The sequence below is a fragment of the Cantharellus anzutake genome (assembly GCF_015039405.1).
Source record: "Cantharellus anzutake strain C23 chromosome Unknown EI90scaffold_23, whole genome shotgun sequence".
Classification (NCBI taxonomy): domain Eukaryota; kingdom Fungi; phylum Basidiomycota; class Agaricomycetes; order Cantharellales; family Hydnaceae; genus Cantharellus; species Cantharellus anzutake.
The window spans coordinates 905079-931307 of NW_024066973.1; the positions used below are offsets into that span (position 1 = coordinate 905079).

The window sequence follows — 26229 nt, forward strand, 5'->3', positions numbered from 1 at the left end:
TTCCTCATGTAAGTTCTCATGTGTAAGACCGGCTTATAGGGCCTTTGCGCTCATATTTTTTTGGATTCGACAGGTGCATTTTAGTGACATGCATTTTGAGCACATGTGACTGTACATTTCTCAGCACTGGTTCCTTTCAATAGCAACTGTCCCTAGCATTTTCGTCAGGGTATTTGTAGTTCGCACATTCATATCATGTGTTAATCTGACATTCCTACAGCACGATGACTGTCGCCATAATCTTGGGTCGTCGAATTGACCTCCCAACTTCCGTATTCCTTCACGGTCTCGCCTTAGCATTTTATGGACTCTACTTGACCTTCTACCCCACTTCCACACCCTCACGAGCCAATGACCGCTCTGCCATGATGGGCATCGCAGTGACGTGTTTAGGCCTCGGTTACCTCGGGACGGCGTACATGCCTCAGGAGCAGAACGCTTTCCTTTACGCAAGCGTTCCCGTTCGTGTGGGCGTAGCCATACTCTCTGGGCTCAAGCTTTTGTTGTATGGGAATACCTTAGGCACTGCTGGGAAGAGGGATTTTCTTGCGGTTCTCATATACGATGGAATTGGAGGGTTGATTCTGGGATGGAATCTCGGCACCTGGAGTGGTATCGCTCCCGCTTACCGGTGACTTTGTGGCGGATGGGTTTGTATCAATACGTGTTATGTGTTATGCGTATCCAGAGCATGTCAAAAAGCAAGAAAAGATAGAACATAGCTATGTATTGCATGGACAAAATAAACGTTGAAATCGAGAAATTCCCCGAAGAGGCTAACGCTCGAGTTCTTTTCTTATTCGTTCCTTCACATCCCGCAAAGAGAACCCACTGGACCTACTTCCTCCTAGCGTCATCCTTCCTGGGCTTCCCTGATTAGCGGCAGCAGCACTCCTCTTCAGTTCTTCTTCATCATCCCACTTTGACGACGGCGAGAGTGGGGCCACTATTCCACCTGCAGTTACTTGAAGCCATTCTTCTTTATCAATTACCACGGATTTGAGGAAGTCGGGACAAAGAGAGGCAAGTGTCCTAAGGGCTTCAGCGGCCTCGGCTGCCGAACAGAGGTAAGCAATGAGGCAATAGTGTCCAGCAAGTCCAGGATGAATGAAAGCCATGAGAAATACCTGTGGACATCGGAGTACGAGAACTTTTGATAACTACGGAAAGAACCTCATTGAATGGGATGGCTCTCCGCCGCCGAGTTGGAGGGGTAGGGTTTGATGAAGGGCTCTGGGAGGGTGCTTGGAAAAGCCTGCACAGAAAGGTCTTCGTAAAGGATGACATAACAGAAATGACATGAACCAACATCCAAACTGAGTCTGCAACACTGTTGAGACGTCCGAGTACCAATCGTCGCTTCAGCTCCTCTGGAGTAATTGTCCGCGTTGTCTCCACGCCACTGAAAGAGTCCCTCGTCTTGATCACAACGGATCCTTTACTTGGAGTGTTGAGAGACTTTCGTCGAATTCGCTCAGACAATGCGGCGCGTCTCGAAGTTGTGGGTGTTTCAGGTATTTCGGAAGATTGCTTATCTGTGGGAGTCTGGGGACGCGGCACCAGGGCTGGAGCAGGTATTGGAGGTTTCTTAAGCAAATCAGACCTAGCAGGAGCAGGCGGCTTCTTTACTGAGGGACTGGGGGTTGGGAAGGGAATGGATGATGGAGGCAAACTTAATTGCTTAGCAGATGCTGGGGTTCGCGAAGAGGTATTTTTCGGAGGAGAGAGAAGCAAGGTGCGCGTCAACGAGGACATGTTGCTCGAGGTAATATTGGCCAATGGAGGGAGACCAGCAAATGGTATATTTGGTATGGCGGATGGCGTTGGTGAAGAGGCCCTTGACGATTCGCGTTCTCTCACCCGCTCGCAAACATGGAGCTAGCCAATGACGGGGGTTTTAGAGTGATTCAGTGCATGCTCTGAGGGTGAATCATACCTCGGTCCACTTCGCGAGCTTGTCAGTCAATGCAGCGCGCCGTTCTTCTGATCCGGCCGTCCATCGTGCAATACTAGCCATTCCCCCTTTCCGGTCAGTGGAGGACTCCACCTCGATGCCAATGCCATAGGCTGGTACGCGCTTCCCGTGGGTACGCGAAAGATGCGTGGTGGGTGTGAGGACCAGCCCCAATCCACCACGGATCCACTCAGCCGACGGAACAAGGAAAGGGTTGTCATCGTCGCTTCTGGATATGGCAGCATTATGAGAAAACGATTCCGGCTTCGTTATCCCATCCCACTCCCATAACCAGACGAGACGAGAGAGATCTTCAACACTCAATCGTTTGCCCATACCGACGCTTTGGAGAGATATATGATTCACCACATTTGGAATGGCACTCGAGTTTTCCTTTGAGCTTAAGCTCCTGCTGGAGTTACTTAGGCCCATTGAAGATGTGGCGAGTGCGATCGAGATTGCTTGTTCAATGGAACTATGCAGAGACAGTAGGCGGGAAAGATGGGAAGGAAATGACTTTATGTCATTTCGCTGAAATTTGGTTGTCGGTGGCGGGGTCAACGGTCTATAAATAAGGTGGTTTGAGTGCAGCGGCATCTCTGAACAACAATGTGCACTTACGCTGAACGTAATTTCTTGGGTGTAATGACCGAATCATCCTCGTCAATATACAGCCGTTTCTTCTTCGGGGTTGCAAACGCGTCCATGCGCGATTGTTGCCGAGGAATATCAGAAGAGGGACAGTTGAACGCAGCCTCAACAACCAGTTGGCTTCAGAGGGTGTTGTTGACAGTTGTTGATATCGGGGCCGGCTCCTGCTTTGGGGACGCGTCACCTTGAATCCCACTTAACTATTCTTCCCACCTTTGACCATCACTCCGCGTTAGCCACAAAGAGCATGGTGCCTCGCACCCAAACCTCTGCGGCGGGAGTACTCGCTCTTCTCAGTGAACAGGAACCATTGCTGCAGCAACATGCCCTCAAGCAACTGAACATACTTGTGCCTCAATTTTGGGCCGAAATCTCGGAGTCAGTCTCTGTCATAGAGGCATTGTTTGAGAGCAGAGAACTGTCAAAAGATGCTCGGGATTTAGCTGCCCTAATTGCCAGCAAAGTTTACTACTATTTAGGCGAATACGACGAAGCACTGTCATTCGCTCTAGGCGCCGGGAATGCTTTCGAAACAGAGAGGGACGTCGAAAGTTCGGAGGAATACGTAGAAACAATTGTGTCCAAAGCAATTGACCGCTACATTGATATTCGGGCATCAGAGGAGTCAGGCGCAACCTATGTCAAAATTGACCCTCGGTTAGCCGGCATCATCGAGGGTATTTTCAACAAGTGCATTGAGGATGGTGAACACAAGCAGGCGAGTCATTCCTTCTTTCCTCATTTTTCATCGTCTGGAACGCGTCATTGCCTTGGATTCACAGGCTTTGGGTATTGCGCTCGAAAGCTCCAGACTTGACATAATCACTCAAATTTACGAACTAACAAGAGACACGGATATTCTATCGTATATAATGGAGGCGGTACTTGATACAGGTTTCACTTTGGCGTTTCGTGATAAGGTGCCAAGATATTCTTGCCATTCTGAACATTGCAAGGTCCGGCTTACCTCCCCGGTTCACAGGTGTTACATCATATTCTTCCCTTATTTCCTCCTCTCGCTCCAAAAGCGCGCCATATCCACACTTTGACCCGAATTCATGTCGCGTTGTCTTCACCTCCCCTGACTATCCCTCTCTTAAGCGGCCTCGTGGAAGAAGGTCTGAATGGTGACAAAGATCAGCTTGCCGTTGCCTACCAGATTGCGTTTGACCTCGTGGAGGGAGCGACGCAGGACTTCCTGGAAGCTGTCCGATCTGGCTTCCCGGAGCTAGCCCCGACCGAAGAGGGTTCCGCACCAATAAAAACACCCCGAAGCGACGCCACCGAACGATTACGCACGATTCTATCCGGAGAGACAAGCATCCTTTTCTATTCCGACTTCTTCGAACGCAACAACCACGGCGACCTTCTGGTTCTGAAAGATACCAAGGACTCTTTAGATGCGCGCTCATCTATCTTTCATTCCGCACTCACCTTTTCGAACGCTTTCATGCATGCTGGGACAAATTCGGATGAGTTTCTGCGGAATAATTTAGACTGGCTCGGTCGTGCATCAAATTGGTCTAAATTCAGTGCGACCGCTGCTCTTGGGGTCATACATAAGGGGAACATTCGGAGCGGCATGGAGCTCCTACGCCCATATCTACCGCAACCAGATGGATCATCGCAACCAGGCGGTAGCCAATGGTCAGAGGGTGGTGCTCTTTATGGATTGGGTCTTATACATGCTGGCCGGGGGAAAGAAATACTCGGCCAGCTTCGCGGTATTTTGCGGGGCACTTCGAACGAAGTTGTTCAACACGGTGCAGCTTTAGGTGTTGGTGTTGCAGGCATCGCAGGCCAGGATCGAGGTGAGTTCTAACCTCGATCACACTTGCCGACAGCATTGACGGATCATTTCAGAGGCGTATGATGATTTAAAGCAGGCTTTGTACACGGATAGTGCAATAGCAGGGGAAGCTGCTGGCTACTCTATGGGGTTGGTTATGCTCGGGTCTGGGTCCGTCGAAATAATCGATGAGATGTGGCAGTATGCACACGAAACACAACATGAGAAAATCATTCGTGGTTTGGCCATCGGTATTGCCTTCATTTGCTACGGGAAGCAGGAGCAAGCCGACTCTACGATCGAGAAACTTCTAACCGAGAAGGTTCGGTTGAAAAAGACTTGAGAGTAGCCATGAGCTCTAACTTTATTACTTCGCTTAGGATCCAATTCTTCGCTACGGAGGAGCATACACTCTCGCATTAGCGTATGCTGGGACTTCAGACAATGGCGCTGTTCAGAAGCTGCTGCACATTGCAGTTTCGGATACTTCGGATGATGTCCGGCGAGCTGCTGTGACTTCTCTCGCCTTCCTCCTTTTCAAAAACCCTAATCAGGTTCCGCGGATGGTTCAACTTCTCAGTGAAAGTTACAATCCACATGTTCGATGCGGTGCTACCTTGGCTCTCGGTATCTCATGTGCTGGTACTGGATCCCAGGTTCGTCTGGAATACAAGAATATCATGTTTTCTTTTGTTTATATTCCCCTTAGGATGCAATTGATCTATTAGAACCGATGACGAAGGATCCAGTTGACTTCGTTCGTCAGGGTGCATTTGTATCCCTCGCTATGATTCTCGTCCAACAGTCCGATGCATCACCCTCCCTAACGTCTACTCGTACCCTTTTTACGAAAATCGTCTCAGATAAGCACGAGGATCCTATGGCCCGCTTTGGTGCTGCCCTGGCCCAGGGATTGATCGGTGCAGGTGGACGAAACGCTACCATCAGCTTGCTCAGTCGTGCGGGAAGCAAGAATATGAACGCGATCGTGGGAATGACATTGTTCACCCAGTTCTGGTATTGGTACCCGTTAGCGCATTGTGCATGTCTTGCATTTGTTCCTACCGCGATCATTGGTGTTACAGATGAGTTGAGAGTGAGTACTTCGCATCCAACCTATTTAAACGCAACCTCATTGCTATTCTTAGACTCCCGTGTTCAGTTTTATTTCCGACGCGAAGCCAAGCCTGTTTGCCTATCCATCTATCACCAAACCCACTGCAGAAAAGCCCATTGAGAAGGTAGCGACTGCTGTTTTGTCGACTACGGCAAGGGTGAAAGCTCGCGAGAGAATCAAGGAGAAAAAGCAAGCAGAAGCTATGGAGACTGTGAGTCTCCCTTGTCTTCATTATGTCACTGGTGCTCATATTTCCCCCAGGATAAGCCAGCAGAAAAGGCAATGGAGGATGTGGACATGAAGGATGAATCATCGTCCATTACATCCACCGCTGTCCCTGCTTCTGGTAGCGTGACTACAGTCGCCGCATCGACCGCAGGAAGTGACGATGCTGGAACATTGGGTGCTTCCACGTCGGATAATGTGCCCTCCGCTTCATCGTCAAAACGTGAGAAGAAGCCAGCGGAACCGACTTCCGAAGTTCTGCAGAACCTCTCCCGTGTGACGCTCGCCCAGCTTGCATACATCGTCTTTCCACCCGAGAACCGCTTCCAGCCTGTCCGCGCTGTTGCATCCAGTCGCACTGTCTCTTCTCCAACTGGCAAGAAAGTCGATCGATACGCTGGCGGAGGCGGAATCCTTGTGCTTGTGGACTCGAAGCCTGAAGGTGAACCTGAGTGGGTGCTTTCGCTTGCTGAGCAAGCAGCAGCAGCCGCTGCTCCACCACAGGCTACTCCTCCGGCTTCTCAACTGGGCGCTGCATCAGCGCCAGCCCCTGCTTCAGGTTCGCATGGTGAACCTGCATTAGCAGCAGCACCATCCTCGGTGACTGACGATGAGCCAGTCCCGGATCCGCCAGCTTCGTTCGAGGTAAGAGAAGCTCCACCTAATGAGACTGGACGGTATCCATCGCTGAGTTTACTTGCTTTCTTCAGTACCCTTTCGATCACGATTCTTGATACCTGTGCATGGCTTTGTTGGCTCGCCCTAGTGTATTTAGCTCGCGAAAACTAATTTTTATTTCACCTCTTCTCAACAAGTCTTACGGCGCTGTTCATTTATATTGTGATGGAAGGTTGAGCGACAAAGAATCGGACGTTTCTGTGATAAACTCCTGAATTACTCGTCCTTCTCAAAATTCCTGTTAGCCTGTTGTGTGGTTAGTCCAAAACTCGCCACTTCTTTCACTCGAGCAAGACAGGTACAAACCTCGGGATTGAAGAATAGGCTGTTGTTACCCCAGGGGAAAGGTTTGGCACGCTTTCCAAGCCATGCGTAGTCGGGCTTAGGAATCTCACCACCGAGTTCAGCCTTGACATGCTCCATATGTTCATGATGCTCGTCTTCCACCTGCTTCACATAAAGCGCCAAAAGAAACACTGGGAACACGAAATATAAGTCAGATGGTAGGCAATCATACAAAAAATCAATCAAAGTACGCCTACCCCCTGGGACACAGGCAAAGAAGCTGTAACATCGAACCGCCAATCAGCGATAATGAGGTCAATGGACAAGTATCAGGCGTGAGATTTGTATGCGGGGGAGCTCCGAGGTTTGTACGCACCTAATTCGGCGCCATAACTCAGAAGTCTCTATGTCGGAGGATACCAGGGACGTCAGAAACGCTTCCAACATATGGAAAGTACGGTAGGCGGATGACCTAACCCCATAAAGCAAACTAACCATTGGCGTGAGTCTTGATTGCTTGTCGTTGGGCAATCCATTCCTCCCCTGTCGGAACATAGCCTGCTGGCTTCTCGGCTGCATGAGAAGCATACTTCCGGGTGATTAATACGCGAGAGGAGCGCATGGCCCTCGGTAGAGCTCTTGCGACCGACATATCGTCAGTGTGGTGTTGTGAAAGTTGACCGGTCTTCACCGTTGGATCACGTGTCATGTCTTCAACAACAACCGAACTGGATAAAGTGCTTGGCTTCTGGTTTGAAACGTATTGCAGCCTTCTGTGATATCTTTGTTCTCTTCTACTGTATCAGACCCTCTTGCGATGTTCTCTGTCACCCGAGAAGGAGCATACAAAAGGTATTTGGCACTAGAAATATAGACGGAAAACTCTACCAGTCACGGTGTTGCATTTCCAATCACCAACTCTATCATCCACGTCTGTACGCTCTCCACCCCATGGTTTGGCTCAGTACCTTCTACGCCAACTGAAAGAGGACCCCTTCCTACAGCTCTTGCTTCCGTCCTGATATATGCGAACTGTCGATTGCGCCGTCTTTGGTTCAGCAGCGTCAGGGAGATTGAGGAGGACCGCAGTGCATTCGAATTCGAATTAAACTCCCGGATGTTTAGGACCCATAATCCTGAACATCGGGATCCTGGAAGACAAGTCCGACGCCTTCGCAAAGCTTTGTTATACTCATGTCAACGAAGTTGCAGCGATCATAAGGTCCTCCTACTCATTGCAATTCTCATCCAAAATCAGGACTTTGGGACCGACGATCTCGGTGTTCTGGTAATCGTTAAAATAAAGTGACCACTTCTTGACTTGCTTCATTCGACAGAATGAGGTCCTCCTTGGTGATCTCCCCCACAAATGATGACACAGTTATCGTTTTTGGGCTCAGCCTCCGAGTCCACTCCTTTAATAACGCCAATCACCTGACGATAAGTTGGTAGACATCTCTCGTCGACCTTCCAAGCTTCTTGTGATCCTCGGGCTGAACCGAATTTCCAAAGTAATTTTCCGTGCAATTGGCGGAAATGAGCGCGAAGGTCCGATATGGGGCGCGAAGTGTCCGTCTGGGATATGTTCCGACAGCCGCTTCATCGCCGAAGAAAATCACGTTTTTCATACGTTTGGATGCTAGCACATCACACTCACTGTCTGAGTTGTGGGGATAGGCGTTGAACCCACAATCCTCACAACCAATTCTGTCGGCGTGATGTGCATTGCACCACACTTAGGATTGATTACACCTAAATTTATGCGCGGTGCTGCCCCAGCCAGGAACGAGTGTCGCAATTTTCGGAGCCCTACCAGCTGCATACTCTCTAGTGGTGTGGCGAGTGATAAATGCGCGTAGTTTCATCCTACAAAGCGTTGGGGTACATTTACATTTGTGAACTTGAACGCATCACACAGCTGACTTGTGCGATTGTTTTACAGCCCCATCCCGCCAAAACCTCCGCCAAAACCACCTCCCAGGCCACCGCCCAAACCAGCACCTCCGTGGCCTCCAGTCAGCATTTTGAAAGCGCTGTGCACCATGTGACTCCTGGCCTTATTTCTTTGCCATTTCTGAATTTGGTGCTGTCGCATGCCAAACGCCGTTGTTTGCTGCCAACTCTGAAAAGCACTCCGACTCTGCCAGTGCCATTGACTTGGAACTGCCGATGGGGGGATTGGCCCTGGGAATGGCTGATTCGTCGCTGGATCGTGGAGTCCCCATCTCGTGATGCTGTTGTTCACCTTCTATGGGTACAAAGGTCTTTCAGCTCGTACGTTGCGCTGCCTTATAGGGGTAACTTACCTGAAGACACATTGCTGGGTTGACCTTGAAACCTGAAATCACGGAATACAGAAACCCCTGCCTGTCTAGTCGCGGCCTCGGGCCCTTGGAAGTCTTTTTTGACTACATGCGTTAGGTCATGGTCCCTGGTTTCCCCACTAGAATCCTACCTCGACTGTGTGAAATGGGATCCCAAGGGTGGAGTATAGGGAAGCCATTGCGTATTGCGCAATATAACGATTCTGATAACCCAAAAGGCAAGTATAAGCAGTGCGTGCGATAGGAATTTGGATTATGTAACTTGTGTACCTGTTCAGGAGAGATCGGAATGGTGCCCATCGTTTGCGACCACCATAAGTTCTTCTCAGGCTCGATCCAACCCGAATTCTTATTTGGGCTATCGGCGTTTCTGTCAAGATAGAAGAAGATCGCATCGGTCAAACGGCAGAACTGCTCGCTGGGGTACCAGCCGTCGTCTAAAAGCCTGCGACCCTTTCAGCTGAGCCAAGGCAGGGCCGATCGTCGGTGTGCGGATACTCACGTTCCATATAAGTCAGCCGCTGGTGCGTAGTTGAACTGGACTGGGGTATACCCGTTGGCATAGGACGATGCACCTGTATTCATCACCTTCACTTGCAGATGGAATGGAGGAAAACACCGCACGATGGAGTAGGGCTATTAATGATCCTTTTTTTTATTACATAAGCGGCTTCAAGGCACGTTTATATGGAAGCAGGCACGCGAACTGCCAAGGCGATGACAAAGTGATAATCACAATTGCCAAATACAGCTTGTTGGGGTGCGGAGAAGGCTTTTGTTGCAGGCTGCTAATTTCAGAGCTAGAGCAACATGCGATGTAATATTTATGATGGACCAGCCTTCCTAACTATCACGCCGAAACTAGGACCTATGCTTCAGTCGGCAAGCTGTCCCATTCTATCACTAGAGTCTATGTATTTCCGAAAATACGCCTCAAAACCACAGCAGCCGGCCTGACGACGAGCGCAGGGTCATCCCCATCCCACATCCCTTTCGCGACCCACATATCTGCCCACCATCTCCCTGTGTGCAATAACCACATGAATGCAAACACTCTTCGCAACCCTGGTACCCTCTTTCGAAGTACTAACGCATCGAAGATGATTCCAATTGGTTGCACGATAAAGAACTTCATCGCCGATAGATTCCAGTACCGCATCCTTTCCAGCGAAAACAGTGGGAGAGTATACGTTATTGGATCCTTCGCAAGAGGGAGAGACTCCATCACGATTTCATGCAAGAATCCGGACTGCAAGAATGAGAGGACGGTGATTAAGAATTGGGCTATGTTAGGGTCGGTTGTGAATGGGTCGACGAAGAATTTGGATATGCTGACGAAGTTGTGTCTGTGGAAGAAGTGCCAGCCTTCACCCCAAAAAGAAGGGAGGGATCTGGATGAAAAAGGTCGGTTGAAAAATGGCGGCCATGAGTCCATGGAAGAAAGGCCTGAACCGACAAAGATAATCGAAAATGCGAGATTTTCCATCGTCATCCCAACATAAGCGTGTGCGCATAATACGATGACGCAGAACAATTGGAGGTGATACGGCAGCAACGTAGTAACGGGGCTTGGATTCAATGGGGAGAGCTGTTGAAGATGATGGAAATTGATGGCACGCTTGAGCAAGAAGTCCAGCGCATCATATGTCGCATACAGCATCACGATTCGCTGCAAAGCAGAAACAGCGAAGGTCCATCGAGAAAGTGAAGGCGGGGCACGATATGTCCTGATGCCCGGAGGAGCGAAGTCCCAGTGTCGATCATGGAAGCAGCTAGAACCTGTTATCGCAAGCGTTAGGTCGAGGGCGTATTGTGTTCGTCCTTTCAATGTTTGCGGAAGGGGCATGGGTTTCCCTGTGTTACGATCTATCCAACGAGGAGAAGGCTTATTGAAGCTCAGTACCCCGACCGCTAAAATACGAGAGATAAAATAAAATGCAATATTCGTCCAGGTCATTTGCGCCTTAGGTATTTGAAATAGAGAGAAGCGTATTGTTCTGTCAGGGCACAGACTGGGGACTTGGTTCGCGTTGGATACTTACTCCAGGGTCTATAGCGTTTTCTAACGTAGTACTATAATGAAAACCAAACTTGAAGAAGTAATAGACTGCCAGTGAAGCCAAGCCTATTCGGGCGAATTGGGCTGAAGAGCGTCGTTCAAAGGTCATCGTGAAGAGGAGCAAACCAAATGCGACCAGACCTTCGACGAGGGTCATGGCTTGGGGGAGCAAATCATCCCTCATCGAACGCGTAAAGCAGGTGGTGCTTGGGTGTAAGCGTATCTGTGAGCGAGCTAGTTTTTGTTCCGTGTTCCAACAGTCAGAACTAAACCGCACGCGCGCGAACGGGAACGCAATTCCAACGCACGGTAGGCAAGTTCTGGACGGCACTTTGGTGACCGTCGGTCTACATAAATTCGGGCATGCACAGCCTCGGCCGATCCTGAAGGTCGCGTCAACACTGTGCGGACATTGCATACGTTCTACCGCGCACCCGCACACCCGCGCTGGCGCAATGGCCCCGGAAGCCCTTTCAAATGCTCAGAACTTGCCTCAACGGAACAGTTGGCAAGATGGCAGCCTCCCAAGTTCGCACGAAACCGGATGGAAGGCTGCAATGAAGCTCATCACTTGCATGTTTCCTGTCATCGGATCCGTTGTCGACTCGCTACATCTCCCTTGTATGCCCCATCGAAGTGACCCGGGTATCCAAAGCTTGGTTCCAACTTCGACCCCCCAGGGTCGTACAAATCAATTGCTACTCCCCACAACACTTTGCAACTCTCACTTCTCGGTAGAGACGCTCGGTCTTGGCTCCGTGTTTCGATATAGTTTGTTAGCATCGACATTTCTGGCATTTTCCGTGTGTGCACGACCATTAAGAATTCATAATCCATGCCCAAGGCGGAACTTCCGCAGCATTGTGGTCCAATGTAAATCACAATGACGAGACAATGACGTCCGCCGGTGTACAACCACCACTCGAGCACCGCTCTCAACCCTTCGTGGCACTGGATGCGCTCAGGCCTCTATTCTTGAGACATTCAAGTCATTATGGTGCATGTCTGTGCAGGGTGGGTGATAATCAAACTCGATTCACGCTCCCCTGTGGCTTGACTTATATTTTTAACACATGTATCCGCTATCTTCGCCCAGCTTATCCTGGACGGCCAAGCGCGGACCCTGCGGTATTATCTGTTTTATCGATGGATCGAGCCTGGTTCTAGAATGTTTGGTTCCTTCCCGTTTTCCAACTATCTATGGATACTTCTGACATCCTCCCAGCTAGTTTACCAAGCCTCTCCTAGTTGGCAACTAAAGCGCAAATAACGTATTCATATTGTGATATAGGGTGTCTCCTACTTCTTAATTCAGGGGGAATATCCATGGTCTCGCTCTTTCCTTCTCCATGTGGCGGACGCTCCGACTTCATTTCTTTCTGAGTGTGCGGCCGCTCAGGAGTGTTTAAGCAGCGCCATTATTTTGTTCATTTCCCCGAAGCAGAATCTCAATGGGTGTGTTGTTTAATGTCTGCTGTGGCTTGGTCTGTCTTGGGCGGAACTATCAGTTCCATCCAATTAGGATGCTGAAGACGGCGCACATTACACTTCATGTTCCTCTGGCCGCCATTGGCTGCATTTGATTGATTGTCCGTTTCTGGAAATCACACTGATAGGGAGGCCCACTTTAATTGCCGGAATATGAGTCCACGTTCGGTCTCGAGTGAAATCGTGCCCTGTGATCATCTCTGTCCCTCGAGTGGCATTAGCAAAGACCCTAACCCTTCATTATATATTGATAACTTCCCCATCCAAGCCTGGGTACGGACGGAGCATTCTAATTACCGCAGATAAGATGTCTCTCTTGCCACAGAGCAATAAGCAGGATTCCCGCCCCTGACTTCATAATAGCAGAGCCAGGGCATTTGTGTTGCGCGGAAGACCATTGGAATGGGATCTATCATCAGATCAGGTGCACAACTGCAACTCGGTGGTGAAAACTCATTTCCGTGGCAACCTAGAAGATTGCCGTTAGCTCTCTTCGTCCTAGCCCTTCGGATGACCACTATGAGCGCTAGATGCCAAGTGGGGGTGCCAGCGGGACAATAAAGCGCTACATTGTCCAAACGCCAAAGAGGACACAACCCTTCGATGTCCCCACGTTCAAGTAAGATCAATGAAGTTACTGGCACTCAAGACAGCTATTTCCTAGTCACATGGGATTGCGAAGATGACCCCGAGAACCCATACGTAGGTCTCCTAATTCCTACACCGAAAGATCTACCATCAAACCTTTTTCGTTGCTCGCAGAATTGGGCCTTTTCTAAGCGCTGCTATGTGACTGTTTTAGCTGCAATGCTTGTTTTGAATGCGGCTTTCGCTAGTTCTGCAACGTCTGGTGTGTCGGAGAGCATCGGAAAAAGCCTGGGATTTTCACCATCGGTTGGGGGCCTACTCATCTCTCTGTTCGTGGCGGGGTATTGCGTGTATGTCATCAGACACTCAGCCCCATCTCGTTACTGACTTGTGACCCGAACCAGTGGACCCCTCCTTTGGGGACCCTTGTCTGAAGCTTATGGGCGACGTCCTATCCTCGTCTTGTCCTTTGCTGGACTTTTTGGCTCTCAAATCGGATGTGCTCTCTCGCGAAATAAAGCTACGCTCTTCAGTTTTCGATTTCTCGCCGGATGTTTTGCTGCCAGCCCATTTTCAACTAGCGGCGCCATCATGACGGATTTGTGGCAGCCATACGATCGGGGGCACGCCATGGCTGCTTTCGCGGTGTGTCTTGCCAAAGATGATGAACCCCATCTTGTTCAAACAGTTCTGGTCCTTAGGCCGTTCCATTCGGTGGTCAAACCCTCGGACCAATTGTCAGCGGACTTGTGGAAGCTTCGTCGTCAAGTTGGAGGTGCGTAGCTCTAAATAAATCTAATTAGCCTTAACTCCGTTCGCAGATGGGTTTTCTGGATCCTTTCCTTTGTCTCAGGAGCTTCTCTCGTTTTGATCCTCATAAGCATACCCGAGACTTATGGACCTCGAATACTAGAACTGAAGGCGCGTCGTTTGAGAATGGAAACTGGTAATGCAAGATGGCTTACTTCAAAGGGGCTCAACGATACTCCGTTTGGAACACGTGTCGGTGGTATCCTGCTGAAGCCATGGAGGATGTTCTTTCAAGAGCCGGTATTGATTGCAATCAATGCATATGTCGCTGTAGGGATGAATTCGGTCTCTTCCCTGCCAACTACTCAACCTTCTCTCTTCCAGTTCTGCACAGGACTCATTTAGTAATTATGATCGCTGCCGAGTAGTTTGCACAGTGCTTCTGACTTCCTGTCTTCAAGTCTGCTCTTCGGAGCATATCCAATTGTTTTTGGAGTCGGACATGGCTTTGATGCAACGAAGACTGGCCTCATGTTCATTCCCGTGTTTGTCGGAGGGGGGTTTTCCTGCCTGGCGGTAAGCGCTGGTTCGCCATATCCGTTATCATGGACGTTCAGATGGGGGGTTCCGAAAGGTGGCACTCTATTTCAATCCTCTGTATATACGAGCTACCCGTATTCGTGCTCCATTGCAAGTTCCACCCGAAGAGCGACTACCGATGGGCATGATCGGCAGCGTGCTGTTGACTGTCAGTCTATTCTGGTTTGGGTGGACGAGCGTTCCATCCATCTCATTTTGGGCTCCAGCTAGCGCCGGTACCCTTCTAGCATTCTCATTGACCTTGATATTCGTCAGTCACTTCGTTCTTATGCGGATCTTGACTAATCGATCGTTGTGGCTCCGTTAAGTTGTCTCTCATCAATTACATCGCGGATGTATACACCGAGGCAAGTCCACTCCGCTTCGCAATGCTCATGATCGTCATCAAACAAAATGAAATATCCAGGTTGCGGCGTCTGCACTTGCAACAAATACCGTTTGTAGGAGCTTGGTTGCAGCCGCTTTTCCGGTATGGTCCATTCCTCCTCCATTTTCTGCTGATTGATGTGACCGAACATCATGATGATACCAGTTATTCGCGACCAAGATGTATACCTCACTCGAGCCGAAATGGGCATCTACGATCCTTGGATGCATCGCACTCCTGTTCATGCCTATGCCCTTACTTTTCATGCGGTACGGGCCCTACCTTCGTTCGAAGTCTCGCTATTCTCCCTCAAATCGTTCTCCGTGAACGCAGCACAATTTGCATGCGATGGTGATTTTCTAAATTTGGCAGACATACAAGAACTTGTATTCTGCACCAATGACCTTTTGTGTACCGGGTCGTGATTGGACAGGGCGTGAGAGTGTTTGCATGATGACAAATTCAATGGATCCCCTGCGTTGAATCGGGCTTTCGCGTAAAGTAGAATACTGCTCCACCGTACCCTCAGCCGTAGAGTGTAGAGTAAGTAATGAATCCGAAAATTATAATTAAACCGAGGCAGCAGGGACCTGCGCTTCTTAGCATCCAGATCAACACCGTCGACACAAAAACTGTCCTATATTCTCGGGGGATTCGTCGGAACAGATAAAGCTAAAATTACACGATGTTTACATTGAGCACAGTCAGCAACAAGGGCGATGAAGACGCGCATCAAACACCACAAAAACTTTTAGGGAACACGCAGACTCGAGAACGGAAATTGAGATTAAAAAAAGCCAGCTTCAAGCTTCGAACAAAACAGTTCCGGCATGCAACTCGGGAGAATCGATACCATGCTGCACTGCATACTTCTCGTAAGCTAAAAAAGAAAGGTCATGTGGTCAGCCAATTCCATCCCCGTCATGCAGGGAGACCAACACTCACTTCGATTCATATGCTGGCACCATGATCGTAATTCGTGGCCCTATGTGTGAGTATTCGTAGAGTTAAAGAGAAGAATCGAGTCGAATTGAACCGGGTCAGCCCACCTTGACAGCGATGGGACCATTAGGATTAGCTACTGAGATGAGACCGATTGCATTGTCCACGATATCAAATCGCCCAGCTGAAAACCAAATCAAGGTAAGGACGAAATCAGGATAGTACGAACCAAAAATTCACGTACCTTTGTTCAAACGAAGCATTGACCAGGGCGTCGTCGTAGTACCCTCTTCAATCTAAAGGGAGAATATATATTTGATTTCGTCGCCTGCAGTCACTCGATTGGTCATATAACGTACGTAGCCCAAGACCTCGAATCTCTTCCTAGTAATTGACTGATTGCGTTCGAAGAGGAGAGCTTTGACATGAGCAGGATACCCATGGAAATTGATGACGACAGGGGTGTCGGTGCCGAACAATCCCTCGAAGCTCTCCTTGCTGAGCGCGTGAGGATGTGAGCCATATTCCCCGAGTACCATAAGATCTAAAGATTCTGTGTGTGAGAGGCGGCATCTTACCAAGACTGCTTCAGTACAGACTCACCGATGACATTGATGACTCGCACCCTAACACCCTCCTTCTTGAGGAGGCTAGCTGCAGCCTAAGGATAGTAGGGGCGAGTGGGTTAACCCAATCAAATCAGGACTAAACACGATGGACGCACGATTATTTCCGCCGTCGTCTCGACCCCGATACCAACCAAGACCACATCAGGATTGATACCGCCATCCGTGGAATACTTCTTCCACACGCTCACACCTATCGGCCGCTTCTTCAGTATCGCTTCGTCTTCGCAACCGAAGTCTGAGCTCTCACCTGCAATACAGTGTCGATCCGTCTCCTCAACAGTCAAATACGCAGGGGTGTCAGCTTTGCTGCCAATGATCTGTTGATGATATGGGAAGCCAATCATACAGGGTCGATACTTCAGTTGGAGAACGGCCACTCACGAGATTGACGTAATTCTTAGAACGAAGACAGTGAGCTATCACAGACACAGCAGTCGCAGCGTCGGGAGGAAGGTAAACCCGGACCATCGAACGTGGGAGAGTAAGGAGAGATCCAATGAAGCCAGGATTCTAGTCACTCCACCAGTTAGCTTCTGTTTCTGAACGACAATAACAAGAACGCGTGGACGACTTACCTGATGGGAATATCCATTACTGGGTTCGATAGGTCATCAGTCATGGATTTCGAGGGACATGAAAACACCACTTACTGCTCCTGTCTCCAGCTGTGGAAACAGATGGGACAAGGATGAGACACATCCTAGCAACAGGTGTGAAATGGCACGCACAGGGTGGAAGTCATAATATAGTTCAAACTCGGAACATCTGTCCTCCAATTCGTCTCCACGGCAATCTTAGCGAACTTCGCATACTGCTGAACCATGGTCGTAACGATTCCTTCGAAGAAGAGCATATATTAGCTCTGTCTTTCGCCTAGTACGATGATCACGGGGGAATAGATACCTAGGAAAGCTTCATACGAAGGGAAGAGACCCGTCCTTCCTGTGAGGCTGTATCCTTGCAAGAAACCTTGAAGAGCTGAAGAATGTAAATATTTAACACAACAGGAAGACTCCAAGCCAAATCCTTAGCTCACTGTGTTCGGATAGCATCTCGACCACTCGACCTCCAGCGTGAGCAGCTGTCATGACCCCGCAATGGATTAGCCAATCCTCCGCCAAATTCAAAAGCCAGCATGAGTGGCTCACTCTCTGGGTCCCATTGGAATAACCGGTGACTATAATTGAACACGAAAGTGAATATCCCATGGAGACACTAGGGTGCTAAAACGTACGTGACGTCAAAGACTTTATCAAGTTTGTTCGATCCGAGTTCTGGGATAATGTGCCAACCGGTTAGATGTTGATGCCGTTAGATTATTTGAAACCCACGAACCGTCAGGGCTGAATATCCTAAATGTCGTGGGATTCCTCTTGACAACTTCCACCAAATAGGCTAGCCGAGGTGAATAAGAATGAGCGTATGAGATATCTTCAACCCAACGGACATGCCCACGCACCTCCAACAGCTTTCATTGGGCTTTGCTCTTTCTTACTCGTGTCCACAAAGTCTTCAAATGCAGGAACGTCCAACGGTTCATACCCAGCATAGCTCTCCTTAATCATCCCTATCCTCCTCTCGACTTTCTTTGGTAAGATCCTCAACGCGGTGTGACTGAAAAGTGCTTCAGGGTGCACATCGCCAGGCAGCCTAGATACTTTCTCGCTCTGTCCCCTATCCCCCACGATGAGTGGGGTGACGTCATACGATTTCAGCCATTCGCCGAGTGACGCGAGCTGCTTATCGTCTGTCTTAGCCGCCGGAAGGGGGACTTGGTGAGCGCGGAACGATCCGAGTACAGGTAGGCCGTCAACACTTCGAGGACCGGTATATCCCTTTGGCGTGCGTAGGATAATGATAGGCCAACGAGGCTTTGTGATGGGGTTGCCTGAACGTGCAGCTTTTTGAATTTTCCTGGTGTTTCGCATAATATTATCGGTATAAGGGATGACAAAATGGTAAAAAAAGGACTTGTACCTAATTTCCTCATAGGCCCATTCTAAGCTGACGGCTGTATTGACGTTGAGCTCGTATTCCTTCCTCTTTTCCTCTTCCTTGGACTCTGCAAGAGGTCCGTACTCAACGAAACGAACTTGGTAACCGTACCCGGTGAAAAGCGCCGCAAGCTCTAGATCGTCCATCGTACCAGGGACGGTGCGTTCGGAAATCTAAGCCATGGTTAGGTGACGTGTCCGATAGAATGTGACGCTACGCAGACCTTATAGCCACTATAGAACACGTAAAGACGACATACCGTTGGAAAATAGACTTTGACTTACTTGAGATGGAGAATGGGAAGGACGGCACCGCTTTCCTTGGGATCGATGAACTGTGCACGACAAATAATGAGCGATTTGACCGCTAAGGGTGATGAGATTACTCATACCTTGTGCCTGTGAAGAGGGAGAAACGCCCAAAAAAAAAATTAGATGAACCTGTGAAAATGAAATCTTCGTAAAGAAGTGGGCCTACGCGTGCCAAGCGGTTGCGGTGGGACCAGTCTCAGATTCTCCATCTCCAATGACGCTACAGACGGGGAAATGACGTGAGAACCGTCCCCATACGATAGGGAAAGAAATTCGCGCACGCGACTGTAATGAGGTTAGGCTTGTCCATGACGGCGCCATAAGCCACAGCTAAAGCATAACCGAGTTCTCCACCTTCATGGATGGCTCCAGGGGTCTCAGCCTAGGAAATGAGCAGAAGGAAAGTCATCATTAGATCTAGGCCTGCATAATGACCCATAGAGGCGTACGTTTACGTGTGAGGGGAAGCCACCTGAATCACGATTGGAAGAGGTATCAATAGATCATAAGGAATGCATGTTCGTAGGAGAGGGACGGGTTGCGGGATATTAGCCGATAGAGAAGCTGTGTGATACTTGGAAAAGGAACGGACCAGGCCATGAGAATGCCTTGACGAATTTCTCAACTCCAGATTTGTTCAATTGATATTGAGGGTAAAATCGGGTGATCGTCCCCTGACATTTGTAAATGCCACGCGACCGAGGAACACGATATATAGCAGTCAAAAGTCCCAGAACAAGAAATTGCCAGTTCAGTCGACAGAGCCTCATACTGATATGCGAAAAAATGCGAGCCCACCTCTAGGTATAGAACGGAGAGAATCGCCGGAGCCCCATGTCCAGGGCCAGTGATATACAAGATTTGTACATCTTCACCTGCTTGTTCGTGTCGGCTTATCAATGCAGTGGCATGAGTATATGTGAGATTAAGTCCCCCGCATGTACCCCAATGTCCGAGCAGACGAGGTTTGACGTTGTCCTTGGTGAGTGGCTCTTCTAGGAGCGCATTGGATTGGAGGAAGATCTGAGCAGCAGAGAGGTAGTTGGCCAAACGTTGGAAGGCAAGGATGCCTTCAATGTCGTGGTTTCGGGATTTGAAGAGGGAATCGACGTCGAGCTGAACGGCAAGAGAACCGATGGAAGCGTTTGGATCGAGCTGGGAGGGTTTGGGCGGGGTGGTGTATTGGGCCATGTTTGCGAGTTTTGACGCAAGGTTGGGCGTTGGTTGGGAAGCAATGAGTGAGGTTGGGGTGCACCAGTGGGGTCATAGAAAGGTGACCACATTTTATACACCATGACAATATGCTGACGCAAGATCTATCACGACATTTGTGCATATGTGTGCCTAAGTCAATCTTAAGATTCCCTGGTCGTTCTGGGTGGTACCGGAGAACCACTGAACTCTCGGATGCGTGCTCAAGTGCGAAATACAAGCATATTCCCAGAGAGTCAAGCCACATAGGTATTTCATTTTGGCGCATACGACTTTGGCCGCAGAATTCAACCTAAGGCACGCACTCGCACACATGAGCATGAGTGCCCGGTCGACCCGATATTCCCCTGAAGCATCCACCACGCGTTGCGTTATTGTGTCAGGCACTACAGAAAGGGCTACACATTAATTGTGCGATCTTGACCTGCATCGGCAAAATGCGGACGGTATCACCCATCCATTTGAATTGCCACTGACGTCGTCACGTCCGGAGACCATCACCTTCCCAGCGCCGGTCTTACTCAACGAATTTTCCTTCGTTGGGCAAAGCAGAACTACAGCGCTACTGTCCATCTCCTGCCATCCAAAATGGATAAGCCCCTAAATATGTCGGAGGCGCAGTACTGCATGGTCAGTCTGACGTATGAGCGTGCTTCCGACTTTCGTGCGCACGTAGGAGGTAACCCGGACGATATCGATAGATATATCAAAATGGAGAACATGTGAGTCTACCATCTCATTCCCACCGCCATTGGCCGCTGAACTTTGCGCACGGGTGAATACGGATCTCACTGCTTTTTCTGCTTGACTGGATGAATGCTGTTAACGATGATAATACCTTGACCGCACACGCGTTTTTGCGGTGGGACTACATAGCACGACGAGTTGGTTTATTGATGTTCGACGAGCTGACAGAAAGTCGGCGAGGATTCTCATTCTCGCAAATAGGAATGAGGTCAAGCGTGTACTGGAGATGTTTCCTGAGCATCTCCCTGAACCATCCGATGACCCTAAGTCTGCGTCCACTCCAACCTTAGAGCCTGAACCGAGTCCCGCTTCGACGAGCAGATGTATTGAATGCTCCTCTAGTTACCCCGGACCTTCTACCAGCTCTGCTGCGTCGTCATCGACGTCTTCGGTGCCCCTATTCCCTCCTCTTAATGCTACTAACCCATGGACTTCGGTGTTCATCTCTGGAGATACCATACACGATCACCCAACGCCATCACACACACACACACCACCCTCGCACGCATCCTCATCAATGCCCGAATCTATAACGTCCTCCGCAACACTGACGCCCGATGCCTCCGCACCTCCTCCATCTCCTCCACCCTTGGTCGAGGACTTTCCGTCTTATTTTGAACCATCTACCTCATCAATCGCTTCGACCTTTAATGACGCGCCAGCAAGCTTACCACCTCTTTCATCATCACCCGCATTCGATGATGTATTCGGATTCTTTTCGTTTCAAGAACCTTCCTCCACTCTTCCCGATCTCCCAGCTCCCCTTACACCCCCTCATTCTCCTCACCTGCCACCTATGACCTTCCCTCCCCTGAGTCCTCTTCATCCCCATCATGCAATGCCACCCTTCCTAAGTTTCAACCCACCTTCTCCCATCTCTCCCACGAGCACGGTGTTCCCCTCTGCGTCCCCGTCGAACTGGCCCAAAGGTCGAGTGATTGCCGCTCCGTTCCCAGGACCATCTCAGGCTTTCCGAGAAACGATGGCTGTATTTTTGCCTGATTATGATTATAAAGGGTTATCAGCGAGTCGCTATAAGATTGCAGGAGAGGTAATGAGCAGGAAGCATGCGGAGGATCAAAAGGTTATTGAGAGATTGGAGATGCAGCAGAGGTTGAGTAAAGCGTATATTGAGTGTAGGAGGGAGAATGGAGCTGATTTCAAAGCTTGTGAGTGATTTTGTTGCACCCTTCTTTTTTTTCCCCTCGGTAGTTTGGGGCGCTTTTGGGTGTCGGATCGATTTCGCTCCTTGGCACTTTCATTTAACTTGAACCAGTTTTCGTCCCCTTTTCGCCTCTCCATGTTGGATAATTCAGATGTTTTTAGCATTACAAAGTCATGTTCTCTTCTCTCCCCCGCTTCCTCACTTCCAATATTGCGAATCATCTTGATCTGAGCTTCTCGCGATCGTATTCCTCTACCTCTATCCCCTCATCATACGTCCCCTCTTCCTCCTGTCCCTGGGCCTCACACTCGGACGTAAGACGTCAGCTTTCCGATGCGCATCTGAAGGCGATTCTCACTCTTCCTGCCATCTCTTCCCCAGTTCATCGTCTTCCTTCTTTGCATTCGACCTCCCCCCCCGTTATTGCTTTGTTCCCGTTCCCGATCACCTTATTCTTTCCCTTTCTTCCGTCTTCAACTTGCCCTTGATGGAAGAACGGACCGGAATATCCAGACACCTCTTTTTTCTTTTCATATGCGAACATCACCAGCAATAATACGAAATACCCGCCGCCGACGCCGCCAACTTCGCTTTGCACCCAACTTCTTTCCGTCTCCCTTTCTTCGATGTTCAACCCACCAAACCAACCACCACCACCACCACCACCACCACCACCGCTTCTTCTTTTTTTCTTCTCTTTGACACGCCCCCGGCCAAACCCCTGTATTACGTTTTGTTTTGTTTTTGTTTCATTCCAGTTTGGAAGGGGCTGGGGTGGCTTGGCTTGCTTTGGGATGGTTGACCCTCGGACATCTCAATATTGACGTATTTTATTTTTTATTCTTTTGGCATTTCGGATTACTTTTCTTTTATTAATTTATTTACTTGTTCTTGAGCTGACGAGGATTTTTTCTTGAAGATCATAATCTTCAGATGTGGACGAGTATGGTTAGGTTGGAGAGGGTTAGGTACAGACCAGAATTGTTGGGTACGTTTTTTTCTTTTTTTTTTCATCTCGTTTTGTTCATCAAATTATATCGACGTAGGAGACTCGAGACATCGAATGGGACACGGTGCTCATTCAGATGTTGGGATGACGGAGGATGGATTGGTGGTCGATCTGTTGAACGATGAGTGGAGAAAGTATTAGATGCCAGAAATGGAATCTTGGGTTGGGGAATTAGGGTTTGGAAGTTGAGGTAGGGGTGTCAGCACAGGTTCGAAGTGATGAGAACGTGGCAGCAATCTTTTCTTGCAATTGATCAGGGTTGGGTTGGGGGGTGGATGGAGGGGTTATTAACTCTATCCGAGTTTACTCGGTACCGTCTACGGGCGGGCAGGGCTGCGAACGGGTTTTGTCGGCGCATATGATTCTCTTCTCTTGGTGGAGGGTTGTACACAGGGAGAGGGGAATTCTTTGAGTGTTCGGGCGTTGGAGAGTTCTTTTTTGGGGGGGGGAAGGCGCTGTTGAACCAGTGGCAGTTTGGGCATGGCTAAAGTTTCTCTGTTGTTGATATGATGGCTTCTGACTTTCTTTTCTCTTTCTCTCATTTTCTCATATCCATGTTTCAGCGTTCGAGTGATTGTCTTGCTTGGAACGAGACTCGACGAAGACGACGCTTAATTCTATTGCTTTTTTTTTTTTTTCTTCCCTTATTAAATACCCACAGGCGCAAGTACGTACATGATTACGACAAGAACGCATCATCCTCGGATATTGAGGTGGTTTAGTTGGTGTTACCCGGATGTGCAACGGCATCCCTATCAGGGATCAATGACCGGGGACGGATAAATGGAGTTGCATGGGGGTTGGTGGACAGCGTCCCTAGCGCTAATGGGGATGTTGTGTCTCCAGGTGATCGATGATTCTTCCCTTCCCTGTGCATGTGCACGGTCGATGAAAGTATCACATCTACGCGAACACGGGCAATGGTAGAAGCGGGAGGTGCGATAACGACGAGAATGAAGAACAATCGCGCGCGCGCACGCGAGTAGTTGGATTGTTGTGTGAGAATATTGAGAGTCTAAGCAGCTTGTCATCCTCGTATCAGCTCTGGTATTTCTTCCCATGTATGAGCGTGGAATATGGCTGTGGTTTATGTAGTGGAACAAAGTAGGCGCTGTTATTATTATTATTTATTTTTTAGCGCCAGGGAATATATTGTGATGGGACGAATATAGAAAGAATTGACTGCGCACGGACGGATTGAATAGGACGGGAACGATCTAGATTTTTGGGTAAAAATTATAAATACAAATATAAAATGAATTGAATAGATAGGAGTTGAATACATAATAATGATTGTGTAATAATTTGAATGTGTGATATGATCTTAATTTGAAATCGGGGATTGGTATGGAGAGAGGTCACGCCGCCCAAACGCAAGGGAGAGAGAGATCGAGAGAGCTTTGGTGGTTTTGTTGGGTCCACAGCTCTTCCTTCACCGCTCACCGCTCCTCTTCTTGTTTTTTTTTCTCGCCTGCGCTTTTTGGGGGTGGGGGTGTGTTCTCTGCGTGTGTGGCGTGTGAATGAATGAGTGAGTGAGTTGTGTACAAGTACTTCGGTGAATTCATAACACATGGGGTGTGTATGTGGCAATAGAGCCGCTCTCTCCTCTCCCAACTAGTAGTACCAACTACTACATAACAATCATCAACATTCCCATTTCTCTCCTTCATTTACTCTTCCTTCTTCCCTCCTCCTACTCCTCCTACTCCTCCTCCGTCTATATAGCGAGCCGCTCTCTTAGTTACAGCCATCTTCACTTCTCCGTTATCCACCATCACCCACACCTTTTTAGAGTTCTCTCCTACGTACGTAAACGTTAGCAATCGAACGGCCAAACCTAAGTGAGTTTGTTTCTCCATTTACCCTTATATATGCGCACAAACCCACAAACCCACACATCGACCTCTTTGGCAATCCATCCTCACCCTTTACGGTATGGATCGCCTATAACCAATCCCATTCCATATCCATATCCATATCGCCTTTCATATCGCCTAACCCGTCCTTCTCTTCTTCTCTCTCTCGTCTCGATGCGCACGTAGCCCACCGAGCGATTTCGTTCCCCATCCCCATCCCCACCCCGCTCGGTCGTCAAAGGAACAAATTATCCTCATTCTCATTATTTGGGTTCGTTAGGTGTTTTGGCTTCTTCGGCTCCCCCTCCCACAACAAAATTATTCCGTTATTCCTTGTCGTGACTTGTCGCCTTCCCATTGGTACCTCCATATTGGACAGCATACCATATAAGATCGATTCTTCTCTCTCGAAACCATCTTCTCCTCGTCTTCCTTTCCTCTGGTTGTTCTCGATCTATCTATCTCTCTCGCTGCGCGCTTGCAACTCACTCTTCCCGCTACGTAAACCCGCTGACAACCTACCGGAGACCGAATCGAAGACCGAATCCTATACCCTCTTCCACCCCCCTATATCATTGACGATTTGAACTGAAAGTGACGATTGGAAAAGTAATAAATCGATGACCACCCCTATTGCTCCACTGCCACTGTGGGAGCTGCTGCTGCTGCTAATGTCGGTACGAGCACCGGTAAACGGACAACCTTGTTACGTCGGATATGGATCGTTCTGTTCGCTCTGTGCTATCTTCCCTACTTTGCTTCTGCTCAAGGAACTGGAACGACCTCTAACTCTAATAATAATGGCCCGTCAGGCACAGGTTCAGTCAACAGCACGACGTTCACAAGCACCGCTTTACCTCCTGATATGACTACGACGTTAATCAACATCACGACTTCCAATTGGATCCCTTTACCAGTCGTCACACAGCTTACCACTTCACGTACCCGTATATTCACCATCACCACCACCACTTCGATTCCACTTCCAACGACTATTACGACCATTTCGACGATCTCTATCGCCACAACCACAACCACCACCACCACCAATTCCACATCTACGTCTTCCCCTTCGCCAACGTCTAGGACCCCTCCTCCTAACGTCCTGCCACACGTCTTACAGCTCCTTTCGCCCTCCTCGGTATAATCCTCATCTTAACAGGCCTCCCTTCAGTCTTCTACGGCCACAAGAATCGTTGGTCATCTTACTTCCTCCTAGGCTTCTACGCTTTCTCCTTGGGCACCTGTGCACTCGTCCTACGCTATGGAGTCATCCCACATTTAAGAGACGATACGGATTTACCGGGTAACAAGGAACAAGGGCTTTATTTGCTTGCGGCGTTGTGGCGGGTGTGTTGGGAGGTGGAATTGGGATTTTCTTTTGGGGGATGAGTCGGTATTTGATTGGTGGATGGGGTGGGTTGGTCGTTGGGTTTTATGTGCAGTGTTTTAGGGATGGTGGGTTGATTAGGAGCATTGGTTTTAGGT

General features: G+C 49.1%; 11 protein-coding genes across 11 annotated transcripts; 6 read left to right on the forward strand and 5 right to left on the reverse strand.

Annotated features, from left to right (window-relative positions):
* Positions 1-224: 224 nt before the first annotated feature.
* On the forward strand, positions 225-635 carry EI90DRAFT_3016459 (uncharacterized protein; the record flags this gene model as incomplete). The annotated part of the gene is made up of 1 exon (XM_039056991.1): positions 225-635. One exon carries the CDS (start codon positions 225-227, stop codon positions 633-635), a length of 411 nt encoding a protein of 136 aa, XP_038916196.1.
* Positions 636-951: 316 nt separating this feature from the next.
* Positions 952-2762, reverse strand: EI90DRAFT_3058103 (uncharacterized protein). The gene is made up of 4 exons (XM_039060346.1): positions 2576-2762; positions 1937-2519; positions 1310-1878; positions 952-1255 (listed from the first exon to the last, which is right to left on the reverse strand). The coding sequence occupies exons 1-4, from the start codon at positions 2659-2661 to the stop codon at positions 1042-1044; spliced, it is 1452 nt and encodes a 483-aa protein (XP_038916197.1). The 5' UTR covers positions 2662-2762; the 3' UTR covers positions 952-1041.
* Positions 2763-2765: 3 nt separating this feature from the next.
* EI90DRAFT_3280839 (26S proteasome regulatory complex, non-ATPase subcomplex, Rpn2/Psmd1 subunit) lies at positions 2766-6592 on the forward strand. Its single transcript, XM_039066784.1, has 10 exons — positions 2766-3323; positions 3388-3525; positions 3588-4416; positions 4469-4716; positions 4775-5050; positions 5104-5490; positions 5543-5722; positions 5773-5857; positions 5891-6381; positions 6447-6592. The coding sequence occupies exons 1-10, from the start codon at positions 2853-2855 to the stop codon at positions 6468-6470; spliced, it is 3129 nt and encodes a 1042-aa protein (XP_038916198.1). The 5' UTR covers positions 2766-2852; the 3' UTR covers positions 6471-6592.
* Positions 6581-7351, reverse strand: EI90DRAFT_3154688 (cytochrome c oxidase, subunit VIa; the record flags this gene model as incomplete). The annotated part of the gene is made up of 5 exons (XM_039065944.1): positions 6581-6660; positions 6721-6890; positions 6957-6979; positions 7076-7136; positions 7195-7351. The coding sequence occupies 5 exons, from the start codon at positions 7349-7351 to the stop codon at positions 6631-6633; spliced, it is 441 nt and encodes a 146-aa protein (XP_038916199.1). The 3' UTR covers positions 6581-6630.
* Positions 7352-8567: 1216 nt separating this feature from the next.
* Positions 8568-9770, reverse strand: EI90DRAFT_1027965 (uncharacterized protein). Its single transcript, XM_039051423.1, has 5 exons — positions 9526-9770; positions 9294-9468; positions 9155-9226; positions 9006-9107; positions 8568-8947 (listed from the first exon to the last, which is right to left on the reverse strand). The coding sequence occupies exons 1-5, from the start codon at positions 9606-9608 to the stop codon at positions 8636-8638; spliced, it is 744 nt and encodes a 247-aa protein (XP_038916200.1). The 5' UTR covers positions 9609-9770; the 3' UTR covers positions 8568-8635.
* A 43-nt stretch (positions 9771-9813) lies between these two features.
* Positions 9814-11428, reverse strand: EI90DRAFT_3058118 (uncharacterized protein). The gene is made up of 4 exons (XM_039060347.1): positions 11391-11428; positions 11224-11316; positions 11066-11166; positions 9814-10986 (listed from the first exon to the last, which is right to left on the reverse strand). Exons 2-4 carry the CDS (start codon positions 11264-11266, stop codon positions 9934-9936), a joined length of 1197 nt encoding a protein of 398 aa, XP_038916201.1. The 5' UTR covers positions 11267-11316; positions 11391-11428; the 3' UTR covers positions 9814-9933.
* Positions 11429-12967: 1539 nt separating this feature from the next.
* Positions 12968-15434, forward strand: EI90DRAFT_2972622 (MFS general substrate transporter). The gene is made up of 11 exons (XM_039055755.1): positions 12968-13272; positions 13333-13508; positions 13563-13803; positions 13860-13933; positions 13980-14238; positions 14293-14312; positions 14370-14484; positions 14543-14758; positions 14817-14855; positions 14915-14977; positions 15041-15434. The coding sequence occupies exons 1-11, from the start codon at positions 13174-13176 to the stop codon at positions 15200-15202; spliced, it is 1464 nt and encodes a 487-aa protein (XP_038916202.1). The 5' UTR covers positions 12968-13173; the 3' UTR covers positions 15203-15434.
* A 224-nt stretch (positions 15435-15658) lies between these two features.
* On the reverse strand, positions 15659-20339 carry EI90DRAFT_2972623 (phosphoketolase). The gene is made up of 27 exons (XM_039055756.1): positions 19551-20339; positions 19345-19426; positions 19202-19224; positions 19034-19134; positions 18919-18972; positions 18833-18839; positions 18726-18775; positions 18665-18674; positions 18424-18614; positions 17906-18360; positions 17782-17841; positions 17681-17720; positions 17595-17623; positions 17483-17527; positions 17350-17424; positions 17175-17283; positions 17097-17111; positions 17022-17040; positions 16828-16956; positions 16694-16763; positions 16542-16636; positions 16421-16478; positions 16177-16361; positions 16062-16113; positions 15925-16001; positions 15821-15860; positions 15659-15755 (listed from the first exon to the last, which is right to left on the reverse strand). Exons 1-27 carry the CDS (start codon positions 19941-19943, stop codon positions 15679-15681), a joined length of 2541 nt encoding a protein of 846 aa, XP_038916203.1. The 5' UTR covers positions 19944-20339; the 3' UTR covers positions 15659-15678.
* Positions 20340-20552: 213 nt separating this feature from the next.
* EI90DRAFT_3016466 (uncharacterized protein) lies at positions 20553-21888 on the forward strand (the record flags this gene model as incomplete). The annotated part of the gene is made up of 2 exons (XM_039056992.1): positions 20553-20686; positions 20913-21888. The coding sequence occupies 2 exons, from the start codon at positions 20553-20555 to the stop codon at positions 21886-21888; spliced, it is 1110 nt and encodes a 369-aa protein (XP_038916204.1).
* Positions 21805-22944, forward strand: EI90DRAFT_3058132 (uncharacterized protein). The gene is made up of 3 exons (XM_039060348.1): positions 21805-22190; positions 22258-22864; positions 22923-22944. The coding sequence occupies exons 1-2, from the start codon at positions 22050-22052 to the stop codon at positions 22576-22578; spliced, it is 462 nt and encodes a 153-aa protein (XP_038916205.1). The 5' UTR covers positions 21805-22049; the 3' UTR covers positions 22579-22864; positions 22923-22944.
* A 1347-nt stretch (positions 22945-24291) lies between these two features.
* On the forward strand, positions 24292-26224 carry EI90DRAFT_3058136 (uncharacterized protein). Its single transcript, XM_039060349.1, is given in 6 exon segments — positions 24292-24417; positions 24479-24726; positions 24757-24886; positions 25398-25843; positions 25933-26084; positions 26104-26224. The coding sequence occupies 4 exon segments, from the start codon at positions 24757-24759 to the stop codon at positions 26192-26194; spliced, it is 819 nt and encodes a 272-aa protein (XP_038916206.1). The 5' UTR covers positions 24292-24417; positions 24479-24726; the 3' UTR covers positions 26195-26224.
* The last annotated feature ends 5 nt before the right edge of the window (positions 26225-26229 follow it).